The sequence below is a fragment of the Coffea arabica genome, chromosome 6e (assembly GCF_036785885.1).
Source record: "Coffea arabica cultivar ET-39 chromosome 6e, Coffea Arabica ET-39 HiFi, whole genome shotgun sequence".
In the NCBI taxonomy this organism is placed as follows: domain Eukaryota; kingdom Viridiplantae; phylum Streptophyta; class Magnoliopsida; order Gentianales; family Rubiaceae; genus Coffea; species Coffea arabica.
This window is the reverse complement of record NC_092321.1, coordinates 6,881,805-6,902,447: the sequence shown is the minus strand read 5'-3', so window position 1 is coordinate 6,902,447 and position 20,643 is coordinate 6,881,805. Positions and strand designations below refer to the sequence as shown.

The following is a 20,643-nucleotide window of genomic DNA, read 5'->3' as shown; positions in this document are numbered from 1 at the left end:
ACCCATAAAGGCCGAGGGCCAAGCCCAACAAACTCCTCTTGAAACTACTTTCCTTTTGATCATATAAGCAGCGGAGCTAACCAAACCTTTAAAGCAAGACTTAGACCGACAAGTTTCAAAATTTAGGAACTCAAGTCAGACACTTCTTGGATACGCGTGACACGTAAATGGCATAATTATCAAGAAAATGCACCTTCAAATGGACAATCAAGTCTTTTTTTTGTCAGCAACGAAACATTTGTATAACCTATTCTATCTTAATCTAGGGCGAATGACGTTTCTTTTTTGCAGAGGAAACAGGGCACATGAAAAATATAACGCAAGTGGATAACTCTTTAAAGCCTCAGGTGCTCTTTGCAATCATCATAAGGATCAATTATATTCTGATTTAAAAAAAAAAAATTATGCTCTGATTTCTGAATATATTTTGCAACGGATGAATGGCCAATCCCCCCTTCACTAAGGTTATAAGTGGCACGCGAGGACGTCCGCAGCTAGACAAAGACCCCAGCATGAAAATCTGAAATAGATCTTAAGATTTAGCTCTATATCTTGTGATCAGAACTCAGTTGATTGTCTACCAGACAATGTACTGGTAACTTTACAAGATACCTAGCATATATTTTTATGCATAATAAGCCACACATCCTGTAAATAGCCAAATTGTATGCTGTCTATTTTACGAATTAGCCAGAGTCTTAAGGGTCAAATAGGCTGCAAGTAGAAAATTCCCTGCTTGAATTTGCTGAAATTTCAGAGCAGAGTGGAGCACCCATCTTCTAGCAAGGAGGGCTCAGGTGATTTGCAGAAAAATTTGGACAAAAGAATAAAGCAAAGGATAACATGACTTGATGCAAGAAAAGTAAACATATAGGTCCTGGGTTGTAATCCCCCTTCCCCCTCCCTGCTTCTTAAATCCCAGCCCTCTCCTGCTAAGTTTACATTTAAAAAACAAAAAAAAGTTATATCAGACAAGCTATGACAAAGGAGTAAAAGAAGCCAAAAACTACAAGCTGAAGTAAATCAGCTCAATGACCTGGTCTGGGGATATATTTCTGTCTGAAAGACTGCCTTTTAATCGAAAATGAAGTGGAAAATAAAACTCAGATGGCCACGAGAATATTTATGGAAGCAAGCACTGAATTAAACTTGAGCAACTTGACTTTAAAGGTTTGTTTGACCAACATCATCAGGTAATACTAATTGCATAAGCCCAAACAGAGTTCACGAAAATCCAAGTGCCCTTCAGAATTTCTGCAGCTACCTTTAAAACATTACAACATGATCTCATGGTATGATTGGTTTTAAAACCACAATCCAAATCCTCAACAGTAATTCTTCAAGGGATCCATAGGGGCAGACGAAAAGCAAAGAAATAAATCTACATTCCCCATGTGATAAGTTGACATATAACTGGTCTGTATATGAAGAAACACATTGATGATCGCTGCATAATCAATAAATGAATGTGAACAAATTCTTCTCATTTATAAGGAGCACAACTGTATTTCCAAGTAATGGTCAAACAAATCTCTGTGTCATCTCCTCTTGTCATGATTGTAAGCTTTTTTTTTCCCTAAGTGAGTCAATGTCCAGGAAAACAAATCTTTAGGGTGCACAATTATATCAAAAGTGTTTTCATCACAATTAAAGAAGACGAAATAGTTTATTAATAATGAAGAATATGCTTACAAGTTCATGTTTTAATGACTAATAGCCTAAGGTATAAAGGCAAAAAAACAAATTAACTTTCTAAAACAGTTCCTCAGGGAAGAAAAACAACTCACAAAACCTGAAACTGAAATGACATCTGGATACATAACATACTTCCAGCAAGAAAAGGAAAAAGATAAATAAAATATGCAGTACAAGTCAATTGTGAATGTTTCTGAGAAAGCAGAGACTGGCGATGCATGCACAATAACTGAAGCCAAAACTGCGAAACAAGTATAACAGATCTAGGAAAACAAATAATGCAACGAAGAGTCTACCATATAACTAGTAAGATGCCAAAATATGCTCTTACCATCACAACTAGAAGCAGTATCATCTCTAACTGGATAATAAGGTAACTCAAGCATTCCAAACTCTGACTTGGTTAATAAGATTCTAGTCACCAAAAGAACAGATATGGTAAATCCACAGGCACAAACTACAACTTGCACATGATATCAATCCTAGATAACCGTTGAAATGTGGAGCATCAATGCATGTTCTATACCCAAAAAAAAAAAAAATATTGCCAACAAAAGAAATCTTAATCCAACAAACCCAATAACCATCCAGATCATTGGCAAAAAAAGAGTTCTCATATATTAATATTATGTCAAAAGAAAGCTAATAAAGCGCCTCAAGTCATTCTCAAGCCACGTTCATGATTTGGCAATTTGAGAATGAACATCAATCTCATATCACCAAAAACATGACGTGCTAATACCCAAGATTAACGAACAATAAATTAGGAATCTAAAAAGGGACATTGTGAAAAGAAACTCCTAACATGGCATACCAAGAGAACAATCTAACCAGTCCTCTCCTTTCAATTCTTTGCTAATATCCCTCCTATCAAAATAACCATGATCAAATCAGGGATCAACAGATTAATCCTGTGACTCGGACTTCTTAGCACCAGACTCCTCTCTTTCCTCAAGCAACCTGCCAGCCTCTTCATCAGCTTGGGCAGCTTTCCTCTGTGCTTCCTCAGCCTCCTTAGCCTTCATTGCCACAAATTTAGCATGATTGTAATAACAGACTCCCAAGAAAGCCAGAGCATAGCCAATCAAGTTCACCAAGGTAACTGCATCCTTAATCACGGACCATGAAAATGCGATCAACAACCAATCCTTAACAACACCAGCCACATTCATTGTCAAAGCAGATGTCTTTCCAACGAGCAAAAACACCGCGAGATTCAGAGCAAAAGCACAGAAAGAATTGGTCCCAAATACGAAAAAATCAAGATGGAAACTTGAAGTCTCCTTCAACACGGGATATTCCACGACCAACCAAGGAACAGTCAAGAAAACCAAACAGCATGGCGCAACATAGTACAGGGAAGTAATTGGATTCAAGGTGATCCCCTTTGAATTCAACAAAATCTGAATCATAACAAGCCTAGTTGCCTCAAAAGCCACAGCACCAAGCTGCAAAATAACCCCCCAGGTATCGAACTTGGCCTCCCCATAAGCAGCAATGGCAACCCCAACAGAGATGGAAACCATATTAGCCATGACATTAGTCTTAAATTGCTCTTTCTTAAAAAGGATCCCAATTGAATAAACAGCAACGGGCATCAAGGCCTTGAGCATTTGGATGAAAGAAACAGACAAATAAATATAAGCAGAATTAGAAAGCCATAGAGATACCGCATAAAGAAGACCAATGGGGACAACAGATTTGACATAGAGATCCCAAGACATGGAAACGGGTTCAACCAACTTGAAGACCCGGACGAGAAGGTACGCTAAGGAGGAGCAAAAGGCCATGTGGATCATGGTCAGGGAAATCGGGTAGGGCCAATTGTACATCTTGCGATCCAAGATGTACTTATTGTAGACGATAACAGTGAAGGATAAGAAGATCCAGATCGCCACATAGGTGTAGGACAAGATGATCTTCTTCAGAACGCCTTCGCTAACCCCTCCTTTCCCCATTGTTGCAGTTTTATTGTGTGAAAGAAAATCTCAGATGAAAGCTATGGAGATTTTCCTTATGCTTGGGAATTTTGGTGACCCTTTTTCGAGAACTTTGAGGTGGGATTTTTTGCAGATGAGAAAGGAGGTGCGGAGGCGTTACGGTGAAGGAGTTGGGCTTGGGGGGAAGAGGGCCAGGTGTTGGAAAATATATGGAAAGTGAGAATGAGTACGGGAGGGACTTAAAGAAGTTGTGTGAATGTGGGATTTTGTGTTGGGGAAGTGTTTGACTTAGTTTGTTTATACTAATTTGGTTGGGAATTGGATGCGATGTACAATACAACTTGGAAAATACATCCGAGCATTATTAAAAGTGGAGCTTGGATGATCCGGTAGTATTTAGACATCTTCTTCACAAAATTGAATTAAATCTTATTGTGGCAAGTAAATCTTATTGTGCATGAATCTAATTGAATTTGATTAAAATTTTTCTTTTCCTATGAGGATATTATTTGATTCGGGTTTATTGCTTTCCTTTTTAGGATGAGCTGAGTTATGCACGCACCCACAAAAGCACTACTGAGCTTTTTGGCTCACCTTAATGATTTCTTCTGGGGTTCCTAACCTCCGTATGCATACGATACAACCTAATAATTAATTGTCTACATTGGATTTATGGGATTGTTTCTATTTTTGGCATGTTATTTTATTACTACTTGCTATGAACTTCAAGGGTAGCAATCCCTTTGGAAGCGCTCAATGAAATGAGACACCCAATATTTTTGTTCTCCAACACAAAAAGAACAAAAATGTGAAACACCAAAAAGTTAAAGATATTGTTTAGAGTGCAGTATTTCTTGAAAATTTTTGAAAAAAAAAAAGAGATTAGGATTAATCTTTCCTGCACTGACAATGTATACACCGTCAAGTACTGAATGGATGAATGATAACTATGCAAAATTTGAATTTGAACTCCAACTTTTACATATATGTCATGGATTCAACGGTGAAAGTGCATACACTATCAGTGTATATAAGATTTACTCAAAGGATTATTATAACACGTTTGAAAATATAATGTATGTGAAGTAAAAAAAACGATTGAGAAAATGGGTAAAATGAATTTTAACAAAAAAAAATTCTCCAAAGACTAGCAGTCCAAGCAGAGCTTAATAAGTAGTAGATATCAAACAACAGGAACCTAGAGCACTTGCCCGTTGCCCACTTGTTAGCATTCTCTAGTTATCTTTTGGATATTTAATTAGTGGTAGAATGCAACAATGATAATTAATTGGCTACTAGAATAGCAAAGTGGAAAAACCGGTATGTGCCTTCAAAACAATAATAACATGAAAGACTGCTTGCTGATTAGTGGTCTAATTACAAAGAAAAATCATGAAGGCAGCAGTCAAGGTATACCTTTTATTTTTTTATTTAAAAAAAAGAAAGAAAGAAAGTTAGTCCAATCCAATGGCACCCATAAATAATTACCAGGTGGAAGTATTTTTCGTCTTCACGCTGGGCCCAGATATTCAAACTGTAATTGAATTCCCGTCGCGTGTTAGTCCTGCTTCTTTCTTTCCCCAAATCTCCTTCTTTTCTATCTAAAAAAAAAATTGTAAGTAGTCAAAAAGGATAGCCAAAATCGTTGAACAAAGATGTCAGTCCGCATCTTTCACGCCAGCACCTTCCCTGTCAATCCCCAAATCCCTGGATCAATAAAATAAAATGAAAGAGTCCAAGAAGGTAGGTGAAATACGACTACTAGTAGTGTGTTTCTTTACCAAAATCTTGCAATTTTTCATAGCTAACATTATTATTATTGAATTGATTGTCATGACAAGCCATCTCCACTTCACCCATAACCCGAACTCGATTGATTGATAATGGTTTCATGAAAGTAAAATTGCACCCTTTCATTAATTTCAAGTGGAAAAAATGGGATATCCTTCCCCATATGCCATGGGTGGGATAATAATAAATGGAGGAGTGAGGAGTTGGGTTCTCGTGGGCTTAGCAGCAGGCTCCCCCGTAGTGGAGGTTTGGGGTGTCGTCCCCTTTGATGTATTCCACATCGGGGTTGGGAGTGTTTGGATTGGTAGTTATAAGTCTCCTGTGGAATCTCAAAGGATACCGGCTTTTGGGGTTTTCTCGGGGTTTATGTTTGTAAAATTGACGTAAGCTCTTTGGGCTTCGAAAGAAAAAAAAAAAAAAGGACCGAGGACTAACATGGTGCCTTAGTACAGCACCTGCTTTTTCTAGAAACTTTTTAAGAGCTTGCATCAACTCTCAATGATTAATTGCTTCAAAAAAAAAAAAAAACTCTTAATGATTAATGGATAGAAGAATTTCACTGGTTGGAAATATTTAATTTGTTATGCACAGCCAAAGAAGAATACTCCTATTTAACCTGTTATACACGACCAAAAATAAGTCGTTACATTTCTAAATTGAATGACTTGAAAAGAACAGTAGAAAATTGCTTGAAAGGGAGGTTGGAGACATGGAGATGGGAATATTGGAAATAACGGGACACTTGTCACTGGTTGTTGAAGGTTTAACGTGTGGAGGATCGGAATTTGGTGGTTTGTTTAGTGTTTACGATGGTTTTCACATGCCCAATCCGACCGACCAGTGACTTGAGGCATTGACCATTAAATGTACTTTTTTTTTCTTTTTGAGAAGACGTTTAAATGTTTGGTAATACGTTCTTGCCTGTTTGTAGTTTTTCGATCTTTACCTCAACGTGTACATCTAGTTAGTAGGAGTATCTTTTCTTTTTTGTTTTTTTTTGGGAGGAAAGTTAGTGGTAGTATCTATTACGTTTGATTGACAGAAGGAACGAGAAGCAGGGCCTGAAACATTTTATTGACATTGGCTGCGTGGTCATTGGTTTCCCGTAGAACACTCCACGATTCCTTACCCAAGCTCCGATGTTACCTGTGTGTCAGATGGAAATTGCACGCACAAATCATGGGATTGGTCGATTAAATTGTTCTTGTCGAATTTGATGGAGTACTCGAAATTTCCCGTTCAATCAATGTCATGGCGGGCGATGCCTGGAAAGCTTTTTATGATTCCCAGATGCATTAGTGTATTATATATAGTGGATTAATAAAATGTAAAGCACTAATCTTTGCAGTACTAAGCATCGTAATTGCTTCTATTCAGAATTCATTCAATGCGGCTTGAGCAAAACCAATTTCACTTCGTTGTTTCTCCGTAGCTCGTAAGAAAGATTGCCGAGAGATTATGTGTGCTCGTTTTGAGTATCTGTGGAAAAACGTCACGAAGTTCTTGGCATTCAAAACCAACGTTGATAAATCCAGACTGGATAGCGACTCGAGTAAAATTATTGGATTAAATGTCAACTAGTTTGATCGGTCAGACCATTATAAAAAAATTTGCTGATATCGGTATGATATTATAACTATTACATATTTTTCATAAGTTTTAGAAATATTGAAATTGAGTTCTTAATTGTATTCGACCAACTGTATAAAATGTTCCAAAATACTAGGGTTACAGTCAAACATACACCTAAAAATTATATATAAAAATGTGAATTGATGTCTAAAAAATGTTCATTCTCCAAAACTATTTGAGAAACTGAATTAAAATAAATTATGCCCAATTCGAGATCTTTTTTATTGGGAATATAGCTTTATAATGCAAGTTGGGATTGCCGATGATAAATTGACAATATGATAGGGATGAAAATTCTTGATTTTATTTAGAAATAATTTAGAGAAGCATGTGATTTTAGTTTTCGTATTAAATGGGTGGCATTTTTTTATTCCTATTAACAAATGAAAATTTTACAATTTAGATAATTCAAATTATGTCCGAAGAAAATAAGGAAGAAAAGTTTAAGAATCGGATCAAGCAATTGAACCGGATCACTGATTTGACTGATTTATGATGTTTTTGACTAAGGCAAAATTTGTGTTGTTAATCAATTCGGAAAGAATATCAATTCCAACCCCCCCCCTCCGAATCTAACAACGCTATTCAAAACTTGTGAAACTTGGGCTGAGAATTGGTTAAAGTTCGTTAGTGTTTGAACCATATAATGATTTTTAGATTAGTCCCGGACTTTAATCAAGCGCCTAAGTCAATAGGTTTTGTAACTTCAATCGAGCTATATGATTTTATCATGTTCCCAATCAAAAAACGTAAAAAAAAAAAAAAAAAGGAGAGTACGAGCTTGTAGGTAACTTTTGCAAAACGGCACCAAACAATCGGAGATTCTTTCTTTTTGTTTTTTTTCTTCATTTACGAAATGGAATTAAAAAAAAAGAATATAATTGTTTATTTATTTATTAGATAATAAGATACTGAAAATGTTAATTGTCATGTTCATAAGTTGAGAGTTGAGACTGCAGACATGTCCATGAACTTGGCCATTATGTTACGGATCTACTTATTTTACTATTTTCTGTCCCACAACTTAAACCACAAAACAAGCAGGCTCAAACGCTACTTTCCTCTCGAACTCATTTCTAAATTTGCTGGACTTCAGCAATGCGTGATCAGAGTGACGGTCCACCATGACCATGCCTTGTTTGAATAGCTTTTTCTTAAATTTTTTTTTTTATACTTTCATAAATACATTTTTAATTATTTTTTTTATTTTACATATATCACACGCCACTATATATATATTTTTTATAAAAACTTCAGAGAATAACAAATAGAAACTTTTGTTGTTTGGTTTTGGGGGAAACCTAAAAATTAATCAACTCTAAGTTCGGACAAGCCTGAAGAGGGCTGGGTGGATTGATTTAAGTTAAAGATGTCCATAGCCCAACCTAAGCTACGTGTGGTTTGAAGCTGTTGAAACAACTGATTACCCAGTCTCCAATGATGTTTTTCCGTAATAGGCCCACGCGATTCTGTAGAGTTTGTGGTGTGTCATTGTCCAGCTCTCATTCTGCTCATCCTCCTTCAATCACTGTTTTCGATAAATGATTGAACTTTATTTTGGTCCAGTGTACTTTTCATGATTTTCTTTTTAAAGAAAAAGAAAAAGAAAAAAAACTTGAGAAAGTTACAAGAACTTTTTTCCTTTTTAACTTCTTTTTTTAATCTTTTCATCTCTCTTTTTCACCATTCATCCTTTTAAGACTTAATTGTGAGTATTTGTGGCAAATAAATCCTTTTAATTAAATTTACCCATACCTACCAATGACTAAATGGATATGGGTATTTTAAATTTTTGCATATGAATGTAAATTGATTATCCAATAATACCCATTTAATAAATGAGTATTATTGGGTAATTTATCAAATCCAATTAACCCATTTAGAATTGTCTTCTTCCAATTCTCCTATCTTTCCTCACCTTTTTTTAGATTCTTCATTTTGTCATAATGTTAACTATTTTTGTTTCATTATTATTACTATTTGTTAGTTTTATCTTATCATTTTATTTTTTCTTAGTTTTTTAACTTGCTCATTTTTCAGCATTGCTAATTTATGACAAGTTTTAGCTTCTTTTCCTACCTTTTCAAAATAAAATTTTAAATTTACACACAAAAAAAATGCTAGGAGTTCAAAATGTTTGGATTAAGTTTTTATGTTAACTTTTATAGTATTTAGTTCAAATTTTTATCTTCTTATTGTTCAATTATTAAATAGTATGTAATTTTGCGACATAGAGTACGGATGGAAAAAAAATTGGTAATTAGATTTATTGACCATTATAAGTAAATATTTAAAACAAATGATGAATGCAAATAGTGGTATGAATTAATAGCTTAACTTGCAAAAATGAATTTAAATGAGTTTACAAAAAGTTAAAATAAATGGGTTATAAATGGGTAATTGGGTTATCTAATTTATTTTTTGATTTATACTTATCTAATTAAATGTATATAAATGGATTGACTCATTTATATTTATTATCCATTTTAACCGCTTCAGGTCCCTGGTTCGAACCTTGCTGCCAGCAAGTTGTTGAGGGTGGTGAATAGTCTGCGGGGTCCACTCCCTGCGGGACACACCTAAAAAAAAAAATATATATATATATATATATATTATCCATTTTAACCAACTCAATTTCGCCCAAATCATCCATTTTGACGCCTCTGATTGCGGATTCGAATTCTAAATCGGGTAACAAAAAAGACTGGTGAAAACAAGAACTTTATTGACCTTTATACATCGACGCCGCGGATGCACCAACATTTGATGCCATCGGGGCATGTGATCATCATATTGGCCTGGAATTTTCAACGTTCCCAACCATCCACATCATCGACGAAAGTCTCTCACAAAATGCTTATTACCCAACTGGGGACCAATATTCTTCACACCTTTTATAAGTGCTCTCCTTCCTTGGCTTGTCTTTTGGGCACTATGATATTCCTTGGTTTTAATAAATGTTTACTTGGAAGAATTCCAATTGTATTGGAGACGATCTTTCCTGGGTCTACTTTTTGTGGAAACTTTTGGTCAATCGCTATTTTTCTCTTATTGTATTAAAGTATAAAGCTAAGTCATTGATTCACCATATGAACCAGAAATGAAAACTAATTTCAATTCAAATTTCAGCAAAATGCGAAACAGAAAAATTGTTCATAGGTAACTGTACCTCCATTAGTCCAATTCGCAACCGAGCAGTTAGATTTTCCGAACGCGGCTTAATTGGCACGAGTCAATCAAGCAATAAACATCCAAGTCTGTGGTGAGTCTCCTGATCACGCGCTTGTGAATCGCTTGGTTAAACTCAAGTGTCATTTGTCCAAAGCAAAAATTTTGTAAGAGTTTTTCTTTTAATTATTTAAATAATTAAATGTTTTTTAGTAGTTGGTGCCTTAAGAGCATGTGATAAACACGCCAGAAAAAACAAGATGGACTAATTATTGATGTTTTAAAATTATCATTTACCTCCTGAATTGTGGTAGTATTTTCACAGCAAAATTTTACGTTTATTTATAGAGAAATAATGCCGACTCAATTTCTTAACATGTGTTCTATGTACATGAACTAAATTATGTTTTATAGCATTTGCTTCTAGATTTGAAAATTTAAAAAAAGCGTGCGTAACTTTCTGACGAGATGAATTTCCATATTATGCGTCTCTACTAAATTTTCATAATATCTCTCATCAAATATGGTGACGTGCATCACTCGTATAAATATCTGCATTTGGTGGGAATTGGGTGATTTTGAGTACATCGATAATTGATTAATGTTCGTTAATCAAGCAATAAATAGAACAAAAAACTTTAAATTGGAAGTTACCATATATAGACAATGAGCAATTTAGTAGAAGTTTGTCAAAATATCGAATAGACCATTGTCATTATTTTAATTAGATATTTAGTAGAAAATTGTCAAAATATTGAATTGACCATTGTCACTATTTTAATTGGATGATATTGCATGGAGTTGATTCCAATTACAGATATGCAATATGCATTAGAAGGTTTCGATCAATTCTTAATACTTAAAAAATTCCCAATTTATAATATGTTTGCACGAGAAATTTATTTTTTTGTAAAAAAAAAAAATTAGACTTATTTCTTATTTGGTGCTCTAAAGTCACGAAATACACAAATCTTTATAAGAAAATGTTGCTAACATTGGATCCACTCTCTCGTTTAAGGTATTAAGTTAATGTATCATCATCAATATTACTTAATGAACAAGAGAGATTTCACCATCAATGACATTAATTAAATTATAAAAATGACAGTTTTGTTTGGTAACAGGAAGAATTTAAGTTTCAGACTTTAACCTACAAGGCCGATAAGTCAAGTTAAAGATCTCTACGTCTCGCTTTTCATTTTAAGTCGCCAACTAACAACCAAGAACATTGAGATATTGTCAATACCACCAATAGTTTTTCAACTTTCATAAAAAATCCCCCCACCACCAAACCCTCCCAAAAGGAAAAAAGCAAAGAAGAAAAAAAACACTTTTTTGATTATCAGCTTAAAGGTTTAAACATTAAATAAAACAGTCATTTGTGTTACAAGAACCAAACTCAAATTTTTAGAAAAAATTTACGGGACTGGGGTTTAGTTAATTGATTTTTTTTTTTTTTTGACAAATTCTTCTTAAGGAATAGACACTCAATAGTTTTGTGGACAAATTTAATTGCTCAAGTTACACTGCTGTAACATAACACCTATTTAATGGGCAGGATGGCCGCGCGTGGAAAGCAACCACAAAGATTTGTTAGTAATATTTTACTCCCCTCACAAGACTGGAAATTCTTTCATTAGTCCGCGCAGTCTCACCACCAAGTCCCAACAAAACTCAGAGGCCACCAGTATCATTTTCCACCAGTCGTCAGTGCAGAAAAGAGAAAAAAAAAAAAAGAGAGTCGTCGGTGCAGTAAAGAAGTCGGCACTAGGAATTTCTCAGATCATATCCACTCTTAAACGCGTTGGAAAGTTAAATCACCGATATCCATAAATTCCGTGACCAGCGGTGCAATTAACGCAACCAACATCGATCACCTTCCCACTTCTTCCCTTTACTTTACTTTGACACACAGAACAGCATCTGCAGGCAGCTAAATGGGAAAGTAGCACAAGCAGCCATTCCTTTAATGGAGACTAATAAACCATTGAAAAGCAAAAAATGGGCTCTTCCTCTCATGTTGTCTTACCATTGTTTCTGTTTTTAGTGCCAACCCTTTTGAGCAAAGATCCAAGAACATCAAAGATGAAGTTCCAGTCTTTGTCGAATCAAAGTTGCATGTAGCTCCGACTCAGCCCTTTCCAAGAATTCCAAGACTGGCTTATTTGATCTCTGGTTCTAGCGGTGATGGTGAGAGCTTGAAGAGGACGCTCATGGCCCTTTATCACCCGTTGAATCAGTATGCGGTGCATTTGGACCTCGAGGCTTCCGTTGAGGAGAGACTGGAGCTGGTGAATTTTGTAAAGAATGAATCTTTATTTGAGGAAGCTGGGAATGTGAGGGTCATTGTGAGATCCAATTTAGTGACTTATAGAGGGCCTACTATGGTTGCTAATACCCTTCATGCTGCTGCTATTTTGTTGAAAGAAGGCGGAGATTGGGACTGGTTTATCAATTTGAGTGCTTCAGATTATCCTCTGCTCACCCAAGATGGTATGAAATACTCGTTGCTATTATATACGAGCATTGCTTTTACTAACCTGTGAATTCTTTTCCCCAATAAATTGTGGGTTGGCACTTGTTTCTGCGGTATGTGCTCTGGCTTAATTCTTGAGTAACCAGTTGATACTTGATAGGACATGCTATTTCTGTCTCATGATCATAGGTTCTTTTTCGGATCATATCAGTCTCCTGGGGTTTCTTATTTATTTATTTATTTTCAAGGTTGAAGCAGTGGATGCAATTAGTAGTTGCTCTATTTCTTCAAATGGATGTGTGAATGTTTACCCTGCAGTTGGAACTTCATTTTCTTTACTGTCTCTTGATGTTCTGCTTGGTGTTTCAATGCATTCTAAACTATTACCTCGTTGTCACGAATTTTTAATTTTATTCTCCTTTGTTCTATATCTGTAACATTAGTCCATGCTGCTTAAGGTGGTTAATTTTTAGTGCATAACAAGATTCAGTTTTTGCTAATAGGATGCTGTTACAACTGAAATGTCTAAACTGAATTTAAGCCGTTATTTATTCTCATTCTTAGAATTAACTACAAATGAAAGTATGGAATGCATGCTGACGCAGTTTGCTTTGTGTTTTTGCCATCACCTATGCGAACAGATATCCTTCACACTTTATCTACTGTTCCTAGAGAACTTAATTTTATTGAGCACACAAGCGACATTGGTTGGAAGGAGTAAGTATTCACATTCTCTCTTGATCTGTACAAGAAGAGCTTAATAGTTTTACATATTTCAGATAAAAGCTATTCATAGTGTAGCATGTTAGGCTATATTTTTCCCCTTCAAATACTGCAGCTTTTGATCTTCTAGGTATCAAAGGGCGAAGCCTGTTATAATTGATCCGGGACTCTATAGCCTGAAAAAATCAGATGTCTTTTGGGTCACACAGAAAAGGAGCGTGCCTACAGCATTCAAACTCTTTACTGGTAAACATCTTCATAATATTTTTGCATATGTTATTGTTGTTCTTCCCTGTGATTTTGAGCTCACACCAAGTAACGGATGTAAACATTAACAACATTCGAACATTAATAACATCCTGCTTGAAGTAAATGTAAATGATTTCTTCTGAAAAAAGGATTCACTTGGTCCAAAGATCACTTGAGTTCAAACAAGTCTACGTTTTGATGACTCTCTGATTTTCTGACTAAGTTAATCATTCATTCTGATTTCGGCGGGGATGCTCCGGTTGTTGCACCCTTTCCATCCTGTTTCATTTCTCTTATGAGGTCCTTGAAAAAAAGAAACTGCCATATGTTTTCTGAATCTTGAAAGGTAAAGGTGATTATCACACAAGGAGATGACCGAATGTGCAAGTGTTGGTTGTCCAAATAGTTGGCAAGGCATGGAAATCTTGGTAGAAGTGACAATGTTGCGCTACCTACAAGCTTCTCTATCAAACCCAGTGTTGAGTAATGGTCAAACAGAATGCATATCCATGAAGCAGGAATATTTGTTTGTCGATGATATAGTTAAAGTCAGTTGCTCAGATAGATTTAGATGTCAATCTGAGTTTTGAGTAATATAAATTTCTTTACCTGAATGCTTAGTTGGGAAGATCAGTCAAATTTAATATGTTCCTTGTACATCTTTTCTTTTCTTTTTTTTTCATGACATTATCACTGCCAGAATGTGTGTAGTTTCCTAGCTGTTCATGCATTAGTAACGTTTTATTTCCAGTGGAGCATTAATTTGAGCATACAATTTTAGAACATTACCGCAGTTACCATTAGCATCTTTAAGAACTGCTTTTTTTGAGGAATCTAACATATTATGGGTGTTTTATTTTCTCGGTTTTGGGTAATCTCCAATAATTTGACCTAATGTGCAATTAATTTCTTTGACAGATAATTTAGGAAATAGCTAGTCATAAAGAGCTAGATTGTTTTTGGTACTCTCCAGCAAGTGGAAGTTTGAAATTGTACAGGCATTTCTGACGTTTTTGATACCCTAAATGGTAGCTCCCATCTGGGGTACAGGAGCAAGTTTTGTCGTTATTCATAACCTGATGATTATTCGATTTTCTATATATACTTTTAATATGCCAATATTGATAACCTTCCTGGCTTTTAACATGGTTTTTGCAATCAGGTTCTGCTTGGATGATGCTGTCTCGCCCTTTCATTGAGTACTGCATTTGGGGTTGGGATAACCTACCTCGGATAGTCTTAATGTACTATGCCAACTTTCTTTCTTCACCAGAGGGATATTTTCACACAGTGATCTGTAATGCAAAAGAGTTTCGAAATACCACAGTGAATCATGACCTCCATTTCATATCCTGGGACAACCCTCCAAAGCAGCACCCTCATTTCCTCACAGACAATGATTACCAGAGAATGGTAGACAGCAATGCTCCTTTTGCCCGAAAATTTGGCAGAGATGTAGCTGTTCTTGGAAGGATTGATTCTGAGCTTTTGGGCCGTAAAGCAGATGGCTTCGTCCCAGGCAGTTGGTTTGATGGTGGGACAAATAGAACTGATCTTCGGTATATTATTAGAAATATAACTACCCTTAGGCCTGGGCCTGGTGCAGAAAGATTCAAAAATCTGATAAACAGTTTGTTAGCTGATAAAGATTTTGATGTGAAGCATTGCATCTAGCCCCAGAACCAAGCAAATCTTTGGAGAGTGCATCGCCATTGAAGTAATTCAACGGCTGATAAAATTTCCTTGTTCTTCAAATAATGGGGTACAGCTTTTGAGACTGCTCAGAAGGTTATAGGAATTGACATAGGTAGAGAGTCATACAGTTTGGGATGGTAAGCATCCTTCCCTTATCTTTCAACATATTAATTTGTAGGTCAAAGATATAAACAGCTGCTTCTTTGTCTTGATTGGTTAACAAATGGGAGTACTGTAATGTTCTTACGGATGGAATAACTCATGATCCTGAGTCCACTAGGACGCCAGAGCTTTGGACTTACTCAGAGACTTCCTGAACGGGTGGAGAAGAACACAGAATGTGTGAAGATACTGTTCGGAGAGCATGGATGGCTGGTGCAAGGTCTGGTCTACTGAAAGATTCTTATTCTTGATAGTTCATAAAGTGCCTGAACGCTTTGAAAATGTTCTGCAGATTGGTTCCGATTGGCGACTGGGTCCCCAAAAGTTAAAAGAGTTCTTTAACCAGGCGTCCACCTCACCCTTTAGTTCTGTCATGTTGAATGAAGAACTTCGTTTAATACCAAAAGCAAATCTTGAATAGACATAAAATTTGTATCTTGAATAGGCAATAAAAGCCCCTATAGGTACTATGACACTTCCATTAAGGGTTACCACCAAATGAAGGTTCAATGTGGTGCCTTCTCAACTGGGAACTTAATACCATGGGCCAGAATGATTAGAAAAACAAATGCTAAGAGGATGCTTAGTCATGGACCGGCATCTCCCTCTATTTTTTTGGGGAAAAAAAAAATCCACTCACTCTTAAACGTACTCGTCTAAAATCGAGATTTGACTCAACGGATGAGCATTCTCTTTGGATTTATAATCCCATCTACAGATAATAATAAAGAGAACGAAAAACAACAATAAGTTAAATGTATCATTGAAATTTTCCTCCAATATTGCTTCATTCTTACTATACATGGTCTTAAAATGTCAAACCTGTATATAATTCAGTTAGCAAGATGCATTACATTGAACAAAGAATCAAGCGTCTGGCACACTTCTGGTGCTTTGGGATGCACGAAGGCACCAGCACGGAACTCTTCAAGCAAACCATTGACCTCTATAGCACTACAACCTGGCTTCTTCTTCATTCCTGTGTCCTCCATCAGTCTCCAAACTCTTCTTGCTTCCATGTCACTGCCGGCTTGCCTGTAAATGTTATATGAAAGGACGTGAGTCCCATAATCTGTTACTCCCATGTTAGCTAGTTTTCTCCATATTCTATCCCCCATTGCTGTATTGCCATAAATTCTACAAGCACCAAGTAAAGCACCCCAGATATTAGCATCACCTTGGCTAATTCCTCCAATTTTGTCTTCAATGAATTCCTCAGCCTCTTCCAACCTACCGGCTCTAGCCAAAAGGTCAACCACACATGCATAATGCTCAAGCCTTGGTTCAACCTTATAAACACTACTCATTTGTTCAAATAACCAGAGGCCTTTGTCAACCATACTTGCATGTGTACAAGCACTGATGACAGCAACAAACGTGGCCTCAGAAGGTTGAGTCCCACCGAGCACCATTTGATCAAATAATTCAAGTGATCTAGTAGCGTAACCATTCATTGCAAAACCAGAAATTATAGCATTCCATGCTCCACTGTCTTTGTTGACAATTCCGTAAAATACAGAAGAAGCCAGTTCCACCAAACCGCATTTTGAGTACATATCAACCAAAGCAGTAGCTAATATTTGGTTATCCTCGTATCCACAGCTTCTGGCATATGAGTGTACCCACAAGCCTTGTGATAAAGCACCAAGTTGAGCACAAGCAGTAAGGACAGTCACGAGCACCGACTCATTAGGCTTCACAGCAGCTTCCTCCATACGCCCGTATAAATCAAGCACTTCCTTAAAATCACCGGACCGTGAATACCCTGCCATTAGTGCGCTCCAGGAAATCACATTTCTCTCGGACATTTCTTCAAACAGAGCCCTTGCTTCTTCCACCTGACCCACTTTTCCATACCCATCAATCATCGTAGTCCACAGAACCACATCCCTCCGGGGAATTTCATCGAACAGCATCCGCGCTTTATCCATCTCAAGACTCGACGAATAAAATTCAATCAACGAGCTACTTATAAATGGGTCATAAACAAGACATAATTTCAGCACATGGCAATGTACCAATAAACCCGCAAGATTAAACTCCTGCGAAACCAAGGAACACGCCTTAAATAAAGGCGTGAACGTGTAATTGTTCGGAATAAGCCCGTCTTTTAGCATGCTTTTATAGCACGAAATGGCGGGTTTCGCCAGATGTGATTGAACATATCCTCTGATCATGGTATTGTACAAGAAGGTGGTCTTGTACTGAAGATTTTGGAAAATAGTGCGAGCGTAGGAAAAGAAAGCGGGATTCTTGGAGGTGGCGGCGAAGGAGAGAAGCGGGGCAATGCTTGATGGGTTCTCGGCGAGGTAGAGTTTGAGGAAGTGGGCATGGACTTGTTTGAGCTGGTTGACAGATTTGCATTTTTCAGTAAGAAATCCTAGAATGGCGTTTGTGTGGGTAGTCTTACTAACTGAATTATGAATCATCGGAAGTTGAAGAAGAAGGATTGGCGGGTAACTTCATTTGGGTCCCCCGCACTTTTTGAGTTAAGCAAGTCGAGAGGAATGGAATTAGGGAAGATCTAAAATTGGTAATCCATCTGACTCCAATTCGGCTTACTCTCTGGAGAGAGCTCAAAACCTTTTCAGCATTTTGTTCAAGTCACCTCCGATGGTCACTGGGTCTTTGTAGTTGTTAGGGACAGTAAAACTGAACTGTAACTGCATTTTCTGCTGGCCATTAAATCTAAGAAGACGACTATGAAAATCTGGACTGTTTATAATTATGCCCCTTCGACTGCTAGCAATTTACTATGATGCTTAGGACTTCATGGAAATATGCAACAGGGGCTACCACTGGGAGTGGGACAACCTTGCACTGTCCGATGAGGGTTTCAATTCTACTGTTAAAATGCCGCTCTGTTCCTGTCCCGATGAGGGTGCTCAATAAGAATGTGACGATGATGATGATTCATACTGTCTAACAGATGCTCTAGTGAAATGATTACAGAGCATCTGAAAATTGAACCATTCTTTTCCCAACATTATCGCCACGAAAAAGTCCTGCAAATGCAGATGGTATGCTTTCCACACCATGTGAAATGTCTTCAAGAACATGCATTTTCCCAGTTTGGAGGGACTCGAGTGTGGCTGAAAGGAAATCCTGATAGATATTGAGGTGATCACCAACTAAAAATCCTTGAGTCTTAATCCTTTTGTACACAACATCTACCATGTTCAGAGCAACAAGTCGAATCGTTTATCCGTATATTCAGCTATAACACCACACGCAGCGATCTACCAAAGGCATTCATGTTATCCACTGCTGCTTCTAGCATCCCTGCTCCCACGTTATCAAAATAAATGTCAATCCCATCTGGAAAGTACCTGCAGTAATACTGTAATAAAATTGAGACGGATTCGCAAGTATCATAATTTAAAATCTTTGTTTGGAAAATCCCGACTCCAATTTACAAAATATCAGGTGAGATTTTGGTAAAATTCTGAAAGCACTCAAAACTTCTCACATTCAGAAATGGAGATGAATTACCTCTTAAGATCAGTTTTTTCGTTGTAGTTGAAAGCCTCGTCAAAACCAAGCTTATTCTTGAGCAAATCTACCTGCTATCCACTCAAGGTAACAGGCATGCGTTATATCCATAAAGAATAGTACAGAAACGAATAGGGATATTACCAACAATAGAGCAGAAGAGGGCAAGAAGAGATGCTAGACCTTTTCTGAGCTTCCAGCACTGCCTACAACATAGCAACCGATGAGCTTCGCATACCGTCCCACTAAATTTCCTATCGATCCTGAAGCAGCAGAGACAAATACCTTTTCCCCTTTCTTTGGCTTACACAACTCGAAAAATCCAGCATAAGCAGTAAGGCCACCGAATCCTGATTTACAAACATGGATTAACAAATGCTCAAAAGTTTTCATGAATCCTGGTTTTAGCCTGATACTACAAGTTCTGTCCTCTAGAATGAAGAAACGCTGACAATGTACCTAGAATTCCTACATTGTAAGAAATCGGAAATCCCATTGTATCCACCTTCCTTAACATGGCACCACCCTCTTCTATTATGCTGTACTCTCCCCAGCACAGGAACCCAGAAACCAAGTCATCCTTCTCATGGTCAGGGTTCCCAGAAAGAACAACTCTCCCAACACCATAACCATCAATGCACTATGGACTCAAAAACAAATTCTACGAGAATTAGTACTGCTATTAGATGAAAATGCAATCATATCTTCACGGAGATGCCATTAATCAATACAACTAAGAATGCAACTTACCTTGCCAGGGATAACATCGCCCGCAAAATTTATGGCTCGCTCAGAGGGAGATTGGTTCTTCATGAGGTTGAATTGGTACGGATCAATTGATAATTAAAGATTTTTCACGATAACATCCGTTTTTTCCTGGCTTCGTTGATAAAGAAAAAGCTTCAGACTTGAGCTCAAAATCAGACTCTTGTGGTTCTCCATCAATGTTATGTTTAATGACTGTACCTATTTGTTACTTCCATTGAAAATTATGGGCCTAGAAACTTCACAATTTAAGCTAGTGAAGAAGAATAATACTTGGAATGTGTATTTACTTGGAATCTCCAACCTTTTAGCAGGTGTATTTACTTGGAATCTCTTTGTTCGTATGATGGGCGCGACCGTCTTCTGCGGCGGGGGTCGGAAGAGGACTCAGCTCAGCACAAAATTTGGTCCTTGTTTGTGTTTTTCTTCTTCCTTACCTGTCTTTCTCAGGTTCCCTCCATTCGCCCAAGAATTAAGTGGATCATTACATAATTTACATTGAAATCTTCTGAAAAGGTGGATTGCAGTCCCAAATTCTCAGCATATGATACTCTAGCAAAATGATAATTATATTATCGCCTCTAAAAAGGACCTGAAAAAGCAAATGGTATGCTATATTACATTCTATTTGTAAATTTGTAATTAAATTAACAGGATGAGTAACTTTATTTAAGCCAAGCTTGAGTAATTACTACCCAAGCTCCGTAAAAACAAATAAAATTATGAGCTTGATTAATTGTTTACATTCTTAATTTTTGGGCCGGCGTGCTTGAGCTGTTTTTCATTTTGTGCAAGTACATACGGAACAAAAGCCTTTTGTACTGGATGTGTTGCGTGATTGAGTGGGCTAGATGC

General features: G+C 36.9%; 3 protein-coding genes and 1 pseudogene across 3 annotated transcripts; 1 reads left to right on the top strand and 3 right to left on the bottom strand.

Moving 5' to 3' along the window:
• Window positions 1-2,290: 2,290 nt before the first annotated feature.
• On the bottom strand, window positions 2,291-3,911 carry LOC113697549 (probable sugar phosphate/phosphate translocator At5g25400). Its single transcript, XM_027217217.2, has one exon. The coding sequence runs from the start codon at window positions 3,651-3,653 to the stop codon at window positions 2,601-2,603; it is 1,053 nt and encodes a 350-aa protein (XP_027073018.1). The 5' UTR covers window positions 3,654-3,911; the 3' UTR covers window positions 2,291-2,600.
• A 7,972-nt stretch (window positions 3,912-11,883) lies between these two features.
• LOC113695372 (beta-glucuronosyltransferase GlcAT14B-like) lies at window positions 11,884-16,030 on the top strand (annotated as a pseudogene).
• Window positions 16,031-16,270: 240 nt separating this feature from the next.
• Window positions 16,271-18,461, bottom strand: LOC113695369 (pentatricopeptide repeat-containing protein At5g48910-like). The gene has a single exon (XM_027214448.2). It carries the CDS (start codon window positions 17,958-17,960, stop codon window positions 16,365-16,367), a length of 1,596 nt encoding a protein of 531 aa, XP_027070249.1. The 5' UTR covers window positions 17,961-18,461; the 3' UTR covers window positions 16,271-16,364.
• LOC113695765 (2-alkenal reductase (NADP(+)-dependent)) lies at window positions 18,125-20,553 on the bottom strand. The gene is given in 9 exon segments (XM_027214912.2): window positions 18,125-18,726; window positions 18,729-18,769; window positions 18,772-18,860; window positions 19,024-19,094; window positions 19,207-19,373; window positions 19,483-19,663; window positions 19,774-19,890; window positions 19,892-19,985; window positions 19,987-20,553. Coding segments are annotated over 9 exon segments (1,029 nt in total). The 5' UTR covers window positions 20,007-20,553; the 3' UTR covers window positions 18,125-18,477.
• Between the last annotated feature and the right edge of the window lie 90 nt (window positions 20,554-20,643).